Source organism: Solea solea, chromosome 4 (genome assembly GCF_958295425.1).
Source record: "Solea solea chromosome 4, fSolSol10.1, whole genome shotgun sequence".
Classification (NCBI taxonomy): domain Eukaryota; kingdom Metazoa; phylum Chordata; class Actinopteri; order Pleuronectiformes; family Soleidae; genus Solea; species Solea solea.
Genome location: NC_081137.1, coordinates 16017550 through 16036279, shown reverse-complemented (window position 1 = coordinate 16036279; position 18730 = coordinate 16017550). Strand labels below are relative to the sequence as shown.

Here is an 18730-nt window from a genome sequence, read left to right as displayed (position 1 = left end):
TTTTATTTAGAATATTATTATTTAACATTTGAACATTGTTGTTTTATATTATGTTGTGTCTATTTTGTCAAAAATAAATCCGGAGAAACTCAGTACTTGAGTCGTCTTTTTACTCTATACTATACGAGAGTATTTTTATTTTATTTTTACTTCTACTTGAGTAATTATTATCTTACAGTAACAGTACTTTTACTTGAGTCATTTATTTGGCTTCTCTACCCACCTCTGCATATTATACAAGGACATTTTGGACAGTTGTTGACAGTATGACGTCATACTACATAATGACATATCTGACACTGAGTCACTGAAAACATGTACGTGTGTTTACTGCGGAGCAGTGACGTCACAGTAGCAGCAGCTAACCTGCTACTGGCCAGACTATATACTCATTCTGAACAGTTTTAATGGTCTATTGACAGTTTGTGTTGAGGACATTCTTTGACATATGTGGACAATTTAAACGTTTTTGAGGACATACTACACTCGGAAACGACATATTTGGACAGCTCTGACGACATACTGTCACATTGACAACACACGTGTGTTTGCTGCGGAGCAGTGACGTCACGTTAGCATTAGCAGCTGTAACCTGAACACCTGTGGTCGGATGTGAACAGAGCGTCAACAGAGAATCTAAGAAATGTGTGGATCATTTTAAACAGCAGTTACCACGTTTGTTCACATGATTGTCCACATGTTAGTTCCCGCTGCTTCTCGTCCTCTCGCTGTTTCTGCGCAGAAGAAGCTCCGCCTCCGACAAAGGAAGTGGAACATTCCAAATAGATCGACACAGAGGGGGGGAGTGGAATGTACCAAGTCACGGAAACTACATAAAGGCTTTTAAATCAGTGTGTGTTTGTGCAGGAGCAGCTCCAACCAGTGCCGGCCCTGAGTATTTTGGTGCCCTAGGCAAGATTTTAGTTGGCGCCCCCTTGCATCGCAGCAGTCAATTTCACAATCAACTTTCATACCATCACACAGAAACTGCATGTGTGTATTCAAGATTTTATTTCTTTGAGTAAAAAATATCACACCAAATAAAAACTAAAGAAAGAAACAAGTGATAAAATTAAAAAGTGTCACTGGGCTGTGCAGAGGTAGATGGGACAGCAGCACCTGATGCTGTGTCACTGGGGGTGGTACTGAAATATTTTAAAAGTGCATCTGAAGAGAGAAGAGAAGTATATGTGACGACTGCATGTTACATTTTAATAAAAAAACAGATGCTTGGTGTGCTATACATGAGACTAATATAGACTAATAATGAAAATGTGATGAGATTCATTCAACTTTATTGTCATTGCAATGCAATTCAGTCTAACCAGAGTGCAAAAACCAGTAAAGTGCAGTGAAATGAATATATATATGTATATATAGCCTATGAATTATATGGGAAAGCTAAGGTATGAAATATTAACAGTAATACACTTTAACACTGATGTAAACTTTAACAAACATAAACTGTGACACATAAAACCAAAGGCTTACAACCACCCTATTACAAAGGGGATGGACAACTTAAAGCATTTTAACTGACATACAAGCAGGAAAGACACCTGTAAAATAACACCTGAACAGGCCTAATGTTAAGTTTCCAAACGTCCCTGATGAATTTAAGGTGGAGTAACATTAACACACGTCGACTCAGCTATTTATTGATTATTAAACAATGTTGCTATCGTCTGAAGTAAGCTAGCAAGCTAACACTCTGCTCCAACATCCAACAACGGTAACTACGATGCATTATTTAATAATCTTTGCTATGACTTTATGTCGCTGTGGGCTTATATAATATTTCGAAATAATAGTAATAATGGCACTGGTAATGAAAAAAAAAAAAAGTATTTATAATTAAAAAAAAAATAATATATATATTTTTTTTTCCTCCGTTTTCGGCGCCCCCTGCGGATGACGGCGCCCCTAGCATTTGCCTATACTGCCTATGCCCAGGGCCGGCTCTGCCTACGAGCTGTGGATTTCACAGCAGCGTTCTTGTACACTGAGCTACCTGCAACTTCTCTTCTCCAGGTTCTCTTAGAGCTTTTGACTGTTTACTTTGAACATCGCACTTTGAATATGAGTTGACCATAAGACTCGAACTCATAACCTTAGACATACAAGTCTTACTCTTACAGCACGAGCTACTCTTACTGAGCTGCAGAAAGAAACGTTGCTGGTATTTTTAAATTCTAATCTGGTTCTGAAGTTCTAACATTGGAAGAAGTTCAGTTGATTGCAAGAGTTGAACTCACAACCTCAGAGATACAAGTCTCCTTCTGATGGTGTGAGCCATTCATTCTGATGATGACTCTCTGACTTACTTGGTGTACTTAACTTTCTCGTCCAGGTCAGAATTTTGAGAATTCAGAACTGGAATTTTGAGAACAGTCAGTTGAGGGACTTGAACTCACAAACTCAAACATACAAGTCCTGTTCCTCAAGCAGGAGCTATTCTTCCTGAGCTGCAGAACAATACGTTGCTAGTATTTTTAACTTCTTATTTTGGTCTGAAGTTTGAAAGCAGTGCAGAAGTTCAGTTGACAGTAAGAGTTTAACTCTCAACCTCAGAGACACAAGTCATCTTCTGATGGAGTGAGCTATTTGTGCTGTTGATCAGACAGTGAATTTCTTGGTGTTCCTGAGTTTTTAAAATTCTCAGAGTCTTTCAAACATTAGAATCATTTTAATCAGCTGATCTACTTCATCAGACAATGAAGTTGTGTTGTTCAAGTCAAAAAAGTCATAGTATATTATGTTGTCCAAAATCGGTCAAAAAAGTCATAGGATAGTATGTCGTCAAAAATCAGTCAAAAAAGTCATAGTATAGTATGTCGTCCAAAATCAGTCAAAAAAGTCATAGTATAGTATGTCGTCCAAAATCAGTCAAAAAAGTCATACTATAGTTTGTCGTACAAAATCGGTCAAAAAAGTCATACTATAGTATGTTGTCCAAAATCGGTCAAAAAAAAAGTCATAGTATAGTATGTCGTCCAAAATCAGTCAGAAAAGTCATATTATAATATGTCTTCCAAAATCACTCAAAAAAGTCATAGTATATTATGTTGTCCAAAATCGGTCAAAAAAGTCATACTATAGTATGTCGTCCAAAATCCGTCAAAGAAGTCGTACTATAGTTTGTCGTCCAAATTCAGTCAAAAAAGTCATACTATAGTATGTTGTCCAAAATCGGTCAAAAAAGTCATAGTATATTATGTTGTCCAAAATCGGTCAAAAAAGTCATACTATAGTATGTCGTCCAAAATCCGTCAAAAAAGTCATACTATAGTATGTCTTCCAAAATCACTCAAAAAAGTCATAGTATATTATGTTGTCCAAAATCGGTCAAAAAAGTCATACTATAGTATGTCGTCCAAAATCCGTCCAAAAAGTCATACTATAGTTTGTCGTCCAAAATCAGTCAAAAAAGTCATACTATAGTATGTTGTCCAAAATCGGTCAAAAAAGTCATACTATAGTTTGTCGTCCAAAATCCGTCCAAAAAGTCATACTATAGTATGTCGTCCAAAATCAGTCAAAAAAGTCATATTATAGTATGTCTTCCAAAATCAGTCAAAAAAGTCATTCTACTATATGTTGTCCAAAATCGGTCAAAAAAGTCATACTATAGTATGTTGTCCAAAATCAGTCAAAAAAGTCATATTAAGGTATGTCGTCCAAAATCAGTCAAAAAAGTCAATAGTATAGTATGTCGTCCAAAATCGGTCAAAAAAGTCATACTACTGTATGTTGTCCAAAACCGGTCAAAAAAGTCATACTATAGTATGTTGTCCAAAATCGGTCAAAAAAGTCATACTATATAGTATGTCGTCCAAAATCCGTCCAAAAAGTCATACTGTAATATGTTGTCCAAAATCTGTCAAAAAAGTCATACTATAGTATGCCGTCAAATATCAGTAAAAATAATCATAGTATAGTATGTCGTCCAAAATCGGTCAAAAACGTCATAGTATAGTATGTCGTCCAAAATCTGTCCAAAAAGTCATAGTACAGTATGTCGTCCAAAATCAGTCCAAAAAGTCATAGTACAGTATGTCGTCCAAAATCGGTCAAAAACGTCATAGTATAGTATGTTGTCCAAAATCGGTCCAAAAAGTCATAGTATAGTATGTCGTCCAAAATCGGTCAAAAACATCATAGTATAGTATGTCGTCCAAAATCGGTCCAAAACGTCATAGTATAGTATGTCGTCCAAAACCGGTCAAAAAAGTCATAGTATAGTATGTCGTCCAAAATCGGTCCAAAAAGTCATAGTATAGTATGTCGTCCAAAATCGGTCCAAAACGTCATAGTATAGTATGTCGTCCAAAATAGGTCAAAAAAGTCATAGTATAGTATGTCGTCCAAAATCGGTCCAAAAAGTCATAGTATAGTATGTCGTCCAAAATCAGTCAAAAAAGTCATACTATAGTATGTCGTCCAAAATCCGTCCAAAAAGTCATACTGTAATATGTTGTCCAAAATCTGTCAAAAAAGTCATACTATAGTATGCCGTCAAATATCAGTAAAAATAATCATAGTATAGTATGTCGTCCAAAATCGGTCAAAAACGTCATAGTATAGTATGTCGTCCAAAATCTGTCCAAAAAGTCATAGTACAGTATGTCGTCCAAAATCAGTCCAAAAAGTCATAGTACAGTATGTCGTCCAAAATCGGTCAAAAACGTCATAGTATAGTATGTTGTCCAAAATCGGTCCAAAAAGTCATAGTATAGTATGTCGTCCAAAATCGGTCAAAAACATCATAGTATAGTATGTCGTCCAAAATCGGTCCAAAACGTCATAGTATAGTATGTCGTCCAAAACCGGTCAAAAAAGTCATAGTATAGTATGTCGTCCAAAATCGGTCCAAAAAGTCATAGTATAGTATGTCGTCCAAAATCGGTCCAAAACGTCATAGTATAGTATGTCGTCCAAAATAGGTCAAAAAAGTCATAGTATAGTATGTCGTCCAAAATCGGTCCAAAAAGTCATAGTATAGTATGTCGTCCAAAATCAGTCAAAAAAGTCATACTATAGTATGTTGTCCAAAATCGGTCCAAAAAGTCATAGTATAGTATGTCGTCCAAAATCGGTCAAAAACGTCATAGTATAGTATGTCGTCCAAAATCGGTCCAAAACGTCATAGTATAGTATGTCGTCCAAAACCGGTCAAAAAAGTCATAGTATAGTATGTCGTCCAAAATCAAGCAAAAAAGTCATAGTATAGTATGTCGTCCAAAATCAAGCAAAAAAGTCATAGTATAGTATGTCGTCCAAAATCAAGCAAAAAAGTCATAGTATAGTATGTCGTCCAAAATCAAGCAAAAAAGTCATGGTATAGTATGTCGTCCAAAATCAAGCAAAAAAGTCATGTTTTGTATGTCGTCCAAAATCAAGCAAAAAAGTCATAGTATAGTATGTCGTCCAAAATCGGTCCAAAACGTCATAGTATAGTATGTCGTCCAAAACCGGTCAAAAAAGTCATAGTATAGTATGTCGTCCAAAATCGGTCCAAAAAGTCATAGTATAGTATGTCGTCCAAAATCGGTCCAAAAAGTCATAGTATAGTATGTCGTCCAAAATCGGTCAAAAACTTCATAGTATAGTATGTCGTCCAATATCGGTCCAAAAAGTCATAGTATAGTATGTCGTCCAAAATCGGTCAAAAACTTCATAGTATAGTATGTCGTCCAAAATCGGTCAAAAACTTCATAGTATAGTATGTCGTCCAATATCGGTCCAAAAAGTCATAGTATAGTATGTCGTCCAAAACCGGTCAAAAAAGTCATAGTATAGTATGTCATCCAAAATCGGTCCAAAAAGTCATAGTATAGTATGTCGTCCAAAATCGGTCCAAAAAGTCATAGTATAGTATGTCGTCCAAAATCGGTCAAAAAAGTCATAGTATAGTATGTCGTCCAAAATCGGTCAAAAACTTCATAGTATAGTATGTCGTCCAATATCGGTCCAAAAAGTCATAGTATAGTATGTCGTCCAAAATCGGTCAAAAACTTCATAGTATAGTATGTCGTCCAATATCGGTCCAAAAAGTCATAGTATAGTATGTCGTCCAAAATCGGTCAAAAACGTCATAGTGTGTAAATGTGTAAAACCTTTTCTGCTGCTTTCAGTTAGCTATACCAGTTGCAACGTCAAGGTCAACTGTGCTTCAGTTTCCTACAGCTTGCTCTCTAACATATCACAAGAATATATATAATAGTATTTCTATGTGTATCTTCTACAATGTACCCACATTAATACATTTTTGAGTAATATCAGATAATCATTAACCTTTCAAATAATAAGTTGAACAAAATACAAAACGCACATATTTCACTACATGCAACATGTCATTACTTTTGCTATTATCGAAGGCATGTGTGTGTAGATGATTCCGTTTGCGGGACAGAGATTCTCAGAGTTCTTATTGAATTTTCGGTGGCATTTTTTCTTTGCGTTTAACCTCGCGTGCACAGTGAAAACACATAAAAATAATGCGACATAATATCATTTTGTTTCTAATTAATGACAAACACGGGACGCAACTTGTTTGACAATTTTGAGCATTTTTATTTTGTTATAAAAATGGAATACATACAGTTTAGAAAGCGAATAACACTGTTCACCTCGCGATGATCATTCAACTCAGTTTGTGAATAACTCAGTAATAAAAACTGGTCTTCATCACTACAGACGGTGACACTGGACTTATTCATTTTAAGACAACATTAAAAGTTTGAGCAATACATGGTGTAAAAAAGACAATGAAGAAAAAAAATAAAATAGACGGATTTATGTCACAAACGTGTTCACTAAGCGGGCTGTTACATATGCGTGTCATCTCAAATCTGACATTAATTTAGTTTGAATCTATATAGAAACCGTAAGTTTAACCCTTGTGTGGTCACATTTCTGTTACTCAGCCAGTGCCGGAGTGGGTCTCGTGGAACCGCTTCATTTTTGGGTTTATAATTTATAAACATAACACAATCAATCGATTTTATGTTAAATGTTATGTTAAATTACTCAACAGTTGTTTACAAGCAATGTAGACATTATATATGGTTCTCTTTAGATCACATGTATTAATTAAAGTGCCACTCTTTTTTTTACATTAAACGTTAAAGCAACACACTGTGTAAAAGTACAGTAAAGAAGAAGATAAATCTGGACAGACTTAGAAACACTGGTACATGTTACAGAGGTGTTCACCATTACATTACATTTGTATCTTAATTTAAATTATCATTTGATAGTCTAAGATAACATAAGATCGTCCTTTATTCGCCCCGCAGTGGGGGAATTTAGTAAAGATAAAGACGATAAATAATAAATGTGCATTTCCAAGAAGTACACTATAGAAAGATTTAACAATAAGACTATAAAAAGTTAAAAGAAAGATTTTTTTTTCAGTTTGCAGAATATATACAGTATGGCCTTGATATTTACATTATAAACAGTTTGAACATGGGATAAAAATGCAATAAATGACAGTATATTGCTGTTGTAGTGCGGTCTATATGGCAATATCAACTTTAATCATTTTCAGGTTGTTGCTTATGTTTAAGTTTCCCTGTCATCAGGAATCTGTACAGGAATTTAATCGGAGTGTGATGATAATAATAATAAAAAATAATAATAATAAGAAGAAGAATAACAGCAGAAAAAACATTGAATATCTTTAAAATAAGGTCATTATTCATCATCACCAGCAGCACTAACTCACTTCAGATCCCTGAGGGAAATATTACTAGACGTTTCCAAAACACCTTCACATAAGTCATCAATCCCTCAACTTATTTATTTATTACTCTTATAATATTATGGGCTGTTTCCGAGTGGCCGAGCTGTGGGGCCGGTGTTGCGCGCTTTCTTATGTAAATGCAGGTCTGACATCAGCAGTGAGATCAAAGAAGGGCAGGGGTACTTAGAGCCGAGACTGCCCCCACTCCCACTCACACTCTCTCACACTCTCTCACTCACCGGGCTCAAGCTCACAGCTGCGCGCACACACACACACTCACACACTCTGTCTCTGTCTGTGTCTGTGATACACACCATGCGTACCTGTGCGGAGCTACTCTCTACCACCCAGTGCTGGATTTTACCAATGAATCAGGCTGAGATTTAACACAGAGACAACACAACACTCGTGAAAGGATACTTGAACTACTTTTCTTCTATTTGTCCTACTTGATCCTGTGGAGAGAAGTGACCGGCGCTGCTGCTGCTGCTGTCGCTGCTGCCGCTGCTGCTGCTGCTGTGAAGGTGAGTTCCAACTTGTCCGGCTGGAGGAAGAAGGTTCCAGTGCGCGCACAAGCGGCTGCAGCTCCACTGGCTCTGGCGCTACAGTGACGTTATGTGTGTGTATTGTGTCGTTATGCGGTGCGTATTCGTGCGCCAAAAAAAAACTGGGATAAATTTAGAGTGCGGTTTTTATTCAGTGAATGCAAAGCTGATTGCTTTGTCCGAGGACACGGTGTGTGGATGTCGAGGCGCGACCTGCGTTTGTAAAGAAGTGCAGATCGAGCTGAGATAAGTGTGAAAGAAGCGTGTTTTAAATTAGTTTTATTTTCCACTCATTTTTTTTTAAGAAAAAAAGTAACAGATCTTTCACTTTAGAAGGAATATCTTAAAAATGAAATGTTTTTTTTAGATTCCGTTACATTATTGATTCTTAGTTAGTATTTTCCATTAATCACCAAATGTTACCATTGCTGGCCACTTTATCTTTGCGCTCGCGCTCACACACACACACACACACACACACTGGTCAGTCAGTGTGTGTGTGAGCGCGTGTTCGGCCTCTTCAGGGAAAAGTGGAGCTGCCATTTATAGTCTATAAACACTTGTGACCAAATGTGCTTTTAAACATCCAAAGACCGTGACTTAGTCAAACAGATCAGACGCCGAGCAGCGAGTAAAGACTGTAAACTAGTCAGAAAGTCGATATGATAATGACTTTATTATTATTTACAGCCCGCTGGCCAGAGAGCACTGATACTGGTGAATGAGTGTCAACACGCACACAGAGAAGTTTCACTGAGCTCATTTAAATGACGACGAGCAGTGATTTCACACACTTTGTGAAAAGGCCCATTAACAGATTGAACTTCAAACACATCTGATAATGTCCCGTCCATCTAATCTGATCTGTCCTCTACTCTGTCATTTCACTCATCTGTTCTGTCCTCTGACTAATGTCCTCTCCCCCGGATCTATCTGTCTTCGGACCTGTCCCCCAGTCTGTCCATCTAAACCCTGATCTGTCTTCTTATCTGTCTTCTCACTTATCTCCTTATCATTCATCTGCTCTTTCTTCTGACTGATCCTCCCTGGTCCATCTGTCCTACTTCTTACTTCTTCTTTGGTGTTTTTGTGGACGCTGGCATCCGCACTGTCGCATTACTGCGTCCTCCTTTTCTTTCCATTGCACAGCGAAAAGTCCTCTTTCTGAACTGATCGCTTTCACTCTGTTGTCCCATGTTCTGCGGAGCAGAGAAATAAAAGTGTGTAAATAAAGAAGCTCAGTATGAAGTAAGTCCGCTGTGCCATTAACTCAGCCGTCTCTAAAATGTGATTTTATATTATAGATTTGATTTGAATGTAGCTGTAATATAATGATATCTCCTGGTTTGAAATACAGAGACAGCGCGTGTCATTCACCGTTATCTCTTGTTTCTATTTTGCTATGGAAGAAGAAGAAGAAGAAGAAGTACTGTACTGAACTGTAACTGTTGATATTACAATCATTATCTTTTACAGTCGTATGAGTTTTCCTGGGACTATATTTCGCCGCTTTTTGGTTCTTGTGTGTCTTAAAGTGAACTTCTCCAAATGTACAAACTACAGCTCACACACACAGTTACTCGGCTAAAACTATGGAGAGTCGGAGGGCGGTCCGTTTTTGGCACAGCAAAGTCACTGATATTGTTTATTGTGTTCATTGCAGAATTTAGAAGAGGAGGAGGAGGCCGTGCCGTGAGCTCTGACTTCTGAGTTTGAACCAAAATAAAAAAACACTCCAACACTCCATTTTTATTTGTGTCCTGTGTGAAGTGGAACCACTGTCCAACCATGAGGAGAAGCTTGCATGTCCTTCCTCTCAGTGTGCTCACGGCTCTGCTGCTGTCTCAGGTCTGCTCTGGCATCAAATGGCTGTAAGTATTCCCCATTCATTTCTCACCGGCATTCACACTGTCTTACATTGTCCCCGTGGCCCTTTGCCGCATGTCTCGGTGTTTTACGGTGTCGAGGGCCCCACAGCAGCTTAGAAAAGGGCCCCAGCATTCCTGAGGCAGCTCCTGCTCGAGGCAAAGGCTGTGTGTCTTGTCCACGTGTATCTGATGGAGGAGTCCCTGGATTAGCTGGCAGTTCTTGAGCTTATGAATGGAAACCCGCTTTGATTTATTAACTTGAGCGCAGCTCCCCCTGAAAGGAGACGACATGTTTTAGCTTGAAGCCGCGACTCTTTACCTCCCGCTGTACAAACACGACACGATAAGAACAGGAAATAAGATGATGAGGTGTCACGGTGCCGCAGACAGCGCCAGTGATGTCACTGGCCTCTGCCTGTAGTCTCATCAGTTTAAACATAGCCACTGTTGAATAAATCTGCTCTGTTGATTGGTCATACTGAACACCACACTGTTTTTATGGCACAGGCAAAGTAAACCAGGCTTTTATGAATAATTTTGGAAAGAAAAATAAAATTCCCAGACTGCCTTTTTTTATTTATTTTTTTATTTTAAGAAAATATGTTATGTCTTAACTGAATGTTTGGTATATATTCTTATAAACCTTTGGAGGTCTTGTTTATTTCTTGATCTGGGTTTTTTTACGCCACGACTGTCTGGAGTGGCCTCGCCAGAGTCACATCAGATGACTAAAGCAGATGTTGCCATGAGAGCAGCGACGAGATGGCATGTGCTTAATCTAAGCGAGACGCCGCGCGGCGTTGATAAAGCGGAGCGGCGCAACGCAAAACAGATGCAGCTGTAAACACCTGTGAGTGCTGGGTTACCTCAAGACGAGCGGAGTCACAGTCTATCGCCCGGGCACAGAGTGACGGCCCCCATCGGCCCCTAATGCAAAACAGGCCAAGGTGCACTGGTTTCTCACGAGCTCTCTCCGAAAGAACGCGACGCGCGGGGAACAGAGATCACAGCCGACCTGCTCAGCCTGTGGTTTCTCCATCACGTTCACCCTCAATAAATCTGAACAGTTTGAATCAACTCAAAAGGTGGAGCGCTTTTAGTCGGGGCGTAAAGGCCTCGCGTTGAACTGGGGCCACAGAGGAAGACGCTGCAAATGGACAGCAGATCAGTGTAGTCCTTCATCTGACTGAAGTTAGGGGTGTTTTTTTATTTTATTTATTTACTTATTTACTTGTGTCAAGGCCCTCTTCTGTGTTTCAACAAAAGAAAGTCACCGAAGCCAAGAACATGTCACTTATACTTTATGAATCCACAGCTGACCCTCGTTCCCCTGGGATTTTCACTTTGATAAGATGGTTCTATTCTGTGACACGGGCCAAAATATTTCCCTGCCTGAAGCACTATCTGTTTCGACTTTTCAAACATCAGTTCAAAGCCGATGCATCTCACAGACTCGGAATAAAACCGCGAATAGAACCCAGACAAGCTTAAGAGCATGCTCTCGATGTGTCCACAAACACAACAACATTTCACAACACATAAAGGAAAAAATTGCGGAAAGAAACGTGTGATTATGCAATTGTCGCCATTATTATTATGCTACTAATAAAATGTACGTGTATTGTCTTTTTCTCTGTCCCGTCATGCAGAGCGCTGTCCCACGTTCCGACGTCTTTGCACGTCAACCAGACTCACCACTGTAAGCTGCTGCCCGGCCTGGTGTCCTCCCAGGCTCAGCTGTGCCGCAGCAACCTGGAGCTCATGCAAACCATTATCCAGGCGGCGCGCGAGGTCAAGAAGACGTGTCAGAAGACCTTCGCCGACATGCGCTGGAACTGCTCCTCCATCGACATCCCCGTTGACTCCCCCAAGTATCGTCCAGACCTCGACCGAGGTACGGTCATAAAAAGTTTGGAATGACAAGCATCGACTCTGTTGATTCCAAGGAGCCGCTCCAAACTTCTTCTTTCTTTCTCTCTTTCTTTTTTTTTTTTGTTTTAACCCACAAGAGTCTAATGTATATTGTCACGGCTGACATTCAATGAATATCCAAAACCCGGGGTCACAGAGTCCTGCATGTACTGTGGTTCAGTTTACAGTAACTGGTGAAATGATCTTCCGGCCTTTAATGGTGTCTTTGCTCGGATGCCACAATAAATTTTTGAGAATGCATGTACATGACAGCTTTCTAGAGAACAGCGATACCTGCAGAATCATTTCCTTTTCAAAAATTGTTTCTGGTTTTATGATGACATGTGGCCTCATCTTTCCGTCTTTTAAACTCTCGGCCAAACGAGTCAATTTTGGGGGGCTGAGGAGCCTACAGCTGAAGCTGTAATTTGAGAATACCTCCTTTCACAGCCTGTGTATATTCTGTATGATTTAATAATTGGCTTGTTTTTTTCTGAATCCTACAGTCGTACTGTGTCCGACCACATATGTGTTTGCTCTGCAGTCTGATTCTTTTGCCTGAAGGTCTTGGAATCAGCCAGAGACTGTTGCAGTTGCGTTTTGGCAGGGGTTGGGGGAGCAGAGAGGGTTTGCACAGCTCCCTAGGAGACACATTGCCAAATGAACAGTTTGCAGTGAGCAGGAAATGGCTCATCTCTGTCCAGGCATAGCTTTGATCTAACCAGCCCTCGGTCATTCATGATTTCTTCCCTTACTCTCAGTTACTCCCCGGCCTTTAACATATGTGCTATCAGTGTATGCGCGTCACTGCCAATTACATCAGCGCTCACTCTGCATTATAGCGTGTATAGATAGATACATTTTGTGCATGCAGTCGTTTTTTTTTTTGACAAGTTAAAAAGGAAATAAAACGTGTGGAGAGTCAATTGTATTTCATGACAAAAAATAGATATTTTATGACCTGTAGTGCTGTAACTATTTATCTAATCCATTGGTTCTCAAACTTTTTATACCAGATACCACAAGAGAAAATATCGAGCTCTCGAAGTAACAACATTATCGCCAACGTTCAATTATTTACAGGAGGGGGTCATTTGCTCTCTCATCATCCTCCTCTTCCTCACATATGTTTCACACACTGATATAGTGAAATTAGATTAAGATGGAGCGAGAGAAAAAAGTATTATTATTATTATTATTGTTTTATTTGTCTCATTTTCTACAAAATTCCTCAGCTCCACTCGCAATCACATACCCCAGTATATACAGTAGAAGGGTATTTTCTGATTTTCTCCAAGTACCACAAGAGGAATCTCGCGTACCACCCGTGGTACACGTACCACAGTTTGAGAACCATGGATCGAGCCGATCCCACAAAAATACAATTTAAAACATTTGCAAAAGTTCCGGCTGCTAAATTGTGAGGATTTTTCGTTACATTAAATGACATTTCTAGTTTCATGTTGAAGCAGAGTTCAACTGTGATTGGTTCACATGACGGCCATGTGTGTCACACAAGCACAGAGACAAAACACTGTTCACACCAATACAGAACAATACTGAACAGATGTTTGCACTACCACGGGTTTTAGTATTCATCCACTGGTCAGCACTGAATATGATTTTCTTCATGTGTGTGCGAAATCATCTTTGAATGGCTCTGTATGGCAAATTTAACTTCTCCCTTTTGTATCTTTATAATTTTGGCTTTCTACTCCCTACAGGAACGAGGGAGTCCGCGTTCGTCTACGCTCTCTCCGCCGCGACCATCAGCCACACCATAGCGCGGGCGTGCACCTCCGGAGACCTGCGTCTGTGCTCCTGTGGTCCGATCCCAGCCGAGATCCCGGAGCCGGGATATCGCTGGGGCGGCTGCGCCGACAACCTGCACTATGGTTTGATCATGGGCTCCAAGTTCTCCGATGCCGCCATGAAGATGAAACGCTCGGGCTCCCACGCCAACAAACTCATGCACCTGCACAACAGTGAAGTAGGCAGACAGGTAAGACATGGACCGATTTTTGCTTATCCTATAACAAGTGGGGAAAAAAAGCCTATACTACATATTTAGTCTTTGACTTAAATGGTTTTTGACCAGTGGGAATGTATTTAATCAGCATTCACTCCCAGGTCGAATGACTCTGCAATTCACGCAGGTTTTTGTTGGCTTCATCTCCAGTTGTCATTAGTGAACACGCTAATTTATTCTTCGTCTGCTTCATTTCTGGCAGCAGTGCAAAGTCTGGCATCATTTCAGGCACTTATACGTGCATTCATACTCTGGCTGTTACCATAGCTGTTAGCTATGTGAAGCTTTTATTTACTACTTGGGAGAGTTTTATTTAATCCTACTTGTGGGTTTGAGCCTGGTTATACCCACTCATTTCAGCCTGTAATGAGCTCTTTCTAACCTCAATGTCTCCTGTCTTCAATGTCCAGGCTCTGAGAAATGCGCTGGTGATGAAATGTAAATGTCACGGCGTATCCGGCTCCTGCTCTATAAGAACTTGCTGGAGAGGACTGCAAGACCTGAGGGACATCGCCATGGACCTGAAGACCAAGTACCTGTCTGCCACCAAGGTGGTTCACAGACCCATGGGGACACGCAAGCAGCTGGTACCTAAGGATATTGACATCAGGCCCGTGAGGGAGAACGAGCTGGTCTACCTGCAGAGCTCCCCGGACTTTTGTGCCAAGAATGAAAAGCAGGGATCTGCCGGCACACAGGGCAGGTGAGAGGGTCACTGTGTTTGCTAATGATAGATCTCTGTTGTTCGGCGTGAGTGACAGACTCAAAACAGCTGACAAACAGGAAATGGATGTGTGCTCAACCAGGATGTTGACTCTCATGAGGTGTTGGCACCGTTTGGTTTGGAGACCTGGCTGATAACAGCGAGTGGCCCTGAGAGCGCTCTGTCTGTGGCTTGTCTGAGCATGTGTCAGTGGACAGGCCCCCGTGACTGGAGTGCTTGTTCTGCTATCTGAAACAATGACTAATGCAGTTATTCTTGGGACTGAGTGCACCAGAGCTGATATTGATTGAAGAGGGCCACACAAATGGGGAAATAGTTAATGGTCCCCAAAGATAAAGTGTGCATACTTGTGCTACTCACATCTAGTGTGTGGTCTGTGAGAAGTTAAGCCTGATTTATGGTCACTGTAAGCCTACGCACGTATAGTTGTGCACTGGTGTTTTAGTGTTGCCCTGCAATGCACCGCCAATCACCGAGAAGGTGGTGGCAGATTTCTATGCCATCATGTAGAATTTCCTCCGGTCTCTTTGTGTTTGGCTTCCACACAGAGACCCCACAGAATTTGCTGCCACGACGAAGAAATCACACAAACTATGGACATGGTGTTTTTGTTAAATATCGCACACTGTGGGACTGGCTACGTCATGTATTTATGCCGCTCTTACAGATATGCAGAGGACATGTCCCCCATATCAAGGGACACTCAGGGTGCCTAATGCATCCCTCACAGCCTGATAATTAAGGCCGAATGACGTGGCACCCACTTAGCTGCCATCATGACATGAACTCGCGCAGTAACCGTTCAATATGTGTAGAGCTGCAATTAAGGATTATTTTCATAATCGATGAATCTGTCGATTATTTTCTCGATGAATCGTTTGGTCCATAAAATATCAGGAAACCTTATCATGTTTTTTCCACAAACCAAAATGATTCACTTTGAATGATTTCTTTGTTATCCAGAGCAAAGAAATGAAGAAAATATTCACATTTAAGAAGCTTGAACAATCGAAAATCTTGTTTTAATCACGAAAAAAAGCTTCTAATTCAAAATACTTAATTTAGTTATCGATTAATCAATTAATTGTTTCAGCTCTAAATATGTGCCTGTTCTCTGTATTTTTGTGAGTATGCTGGTGTACTGCACAAAGTTGAAACCTGTCGAGTTGGATAGTTATGAGATTAACAGTCAGACGGATAGATAGACAGGAAGATGTGCGACACTGGTGTTCTCAAATGAGTAAATGTCAGTGTTTGTTCTGGAGTTAGAGTTTTGCGGCAGGGAAAGTGAATTTTAGCAGCAGCTTCTCGTGCTCCAAGTGTTACCACTCGTCCAAAAAAAGAAATGTCATGGCCTTGGGAAGAGACACACTACTTAAGTCTGTCCTTTTGTCTGAAATGACATTATTGCATTCGTGCCTAAAGCTGCAGATGTGAACTGCAGATTGTGCGGCCCTGTCCTCTCGCTCAGCTTAGCGCAGAGCAGTGATATAACAAGATCTTGCTCCTGACAACCCTTGACTGTGTGGGGGTTTCTGTCTATTTCCCAGCTCTCAGCGATGTAATAAACCTGTCTTACACTCCGTCCCTCCTCCTCCTCCTCCTCTTTCACTCCCAGAGGAGCCATCGGCTCAGCATCGCTCTCAGCATACTGGTCATTAACACTCCGCCATCATAAAACAATGCAATTATGTGAAGAGGGCAAGCTAAAGAGAGGGAGGGCAGTGCTGTGTATTCAGCCAGATTTATGACGGGGGCTATTCAAGACACCTCGGGCTTCTGGAATGAGAGGCTCCGAAAGCATCCACTGCCCAAAGACGGCCAAACAAAAAGGCAAATGAATGAAAAACATGTTTGGAAGACGGAGCGCACAAAAGGTTAAAGCACACCGGTCGGTCAAGCACTTTTAAAGGACTATTGTGGCCTTTCTTTAAGGCTGCGAGATGGAGCAAAAGTGTTTGAGAATGAGGCCGTAAACTGCATTGTGTCGGGCAGGAAACCAAAGCGGAAATATGTGTTACCCCTCCACATCTCGGCTTTCTGACTAAATTTTTTTTTTTTTGTTGTCCTCTGTGCTACGTTTCAGGCAGTGCAACAAAACGTCCATGGGCAGCGACAGCTGTGAGCTGATGTGCTGCAGCCGCGGCTACAACCCCTACACGGAGAAGCTGGTGGAGCGCTGCCACTGCAAGTACCACTGGTGCTGCTACGTCACCTGCAAGAAGTGCGAGCGGATCGTCGAGAGATACATGTGCAAATGAGTCACCCAACCCCCCCCATCCGCCCGCCCGCCCGCCCGCCCGCTGCCGGCCACATCAGCAGTCCTCTTCATGTACTCAGCCCACCCGAGGCTCCAGATTAACCAAAGCACTACAGTACAAAGAAGGCTTAATCTTGCCTGAAGCTTTAGCATGTGTATCTCAACGAAGAAGTGGTCTTTTCCTTGTATCACTATCAATTTTTTTTGTAACAAAATCTCTGTGCTGCCAGTCAGACTTCTGTCATTTTTTGCGTCACAAACCTGGATGTGGCGCGTGGGACAACAGCCCCAGTCGTCTTATGAGAAGACCACCGTCCTCATGGGTTCTTTTTCTTTGTCATGTTAATGATTATAAATTCCCCACACCGGGGATTTTGAAAGTCTATTTTATTATATGTCTATTAAAAAAAGAAATAATATTGGATTTTATGCTGGAAGGAGAGGATTTTGAGACTTTTACATATTACTTTATTCCATGGGATTTAAAGGGTTCTAACGGAACCGTGTGGTACTTTTTTCAGGTACTATTGAGACTTTTTCCCTCCGCAGGAAAATGGATGATAGAGGAAAAGGGAACACAAAGGGAACTTCAAGTACTTTTCAATCATGGAAAATTTTTGTGGTTGATGTTTTTGGACTCTCACCATGGGTCCAGCGTGGATCACGACGTGCCTGCATCCCTGTGGATTGGAGAGAGGACAATAATGAGCTTGGTGAAATGGTGCATTATCTCCGTTATGTCTGACCGACCTTTGCAGGCAGTTCAAAAATATATTTTATTTTTTAGAGCATATGAGCTGAACTCATTGATTTTGTAAACCACTTTTGTGTGGATGTACATACTGCTATTTTGTATACTGAAATAAAGAAAGAAGTATTTATAAAATAATTAAATGACCTTCACCATGATCTTTACATCGGATGCTGCACGTTTTGTCCTCCTTGTGCCGCTCTGTTAGTAACATTCCTGTGTCGCTTTTGTCTGCTATGTCCGACATTCATTACTTTTTTAACCAGAGATCATTAAGTGGAATTTACAGCAAAACCAAGACTCATAAAAATAACAGTTTACCACCACTTTTAGCTCAGTATGACTGCAGGTCCGCACAGTCAATAATGAGTTGTAGGGTTCACTCTGTGAATCACTCAAACCCTGGGAAAGTGTTTGTTTGGCCATTCCACCTCCTCACAAAGGCCATTACACTCCTCACAAAGGGTTTTTGTCACTCCCACCCCGGCTTTAACACTCAAACATTCATCTGTCTCAGAGCCAGACCTCCAATGAACAAATATTGAATTAGAAAAAAAAAAAAAAATCTAATTTATTTAGAACATAAAGCGAGAGTAGTTCTGTCAGAGGGAACAGACCTGGTACTGTGAGGAACCCAGATTTTACCCTCTGACCAGCCTTGTGTTGGCTAAAGTGGTTCTCATGATTTTACACCGACAGAAATAGCTGTGGGAGATATAAGGGCCCGTGCTGTGAGCTCACATGACGCCAAGCTGCAGTCTCACTGTGGATGAACTCACACACACACACACACACACACACACACACACACACACACAGAAACGCACAAACTACCAAAATGACTGCCTACACTAAAACAGGGCTGAGGGAAATGTCACCAACCACTCATTTACAG

The 18730-nt window shown here is 40.7% G+C and overlaps 1 protein-coding gene across 1 annotated transcript; it reads left to right on the top strand.

Annotated features, from left to right (window-relative positions):
• The first annotated feature begins 7977 nt into the window (after positions 1-7977).
• Positions 7978-17999, top strand: wnt11 (wingless-type MMTV integration site family, member 11). Its single transcript, XM_058627989.1, has 6 exons — positions 7978-8271; positions 9956-10163; positions 11810-12054; positions 13796-14073; positions 14511-14803; positions 16911-17999. The coding sequence occupies exons 2-6, from the start codon at positions 10081-10083 to the stop codon at positions 17083-17085; spliced, it is 1074 nt and encodes a 357-aa protein (XP_058483972.1). The 5' UTR covers positions 7978-8271; positions 9956-10080; the 3' UTR covers positions 17086-17999.
• The last annotated feature ends 731 nt before the right edge of the window (positions 18000-18730 follow it).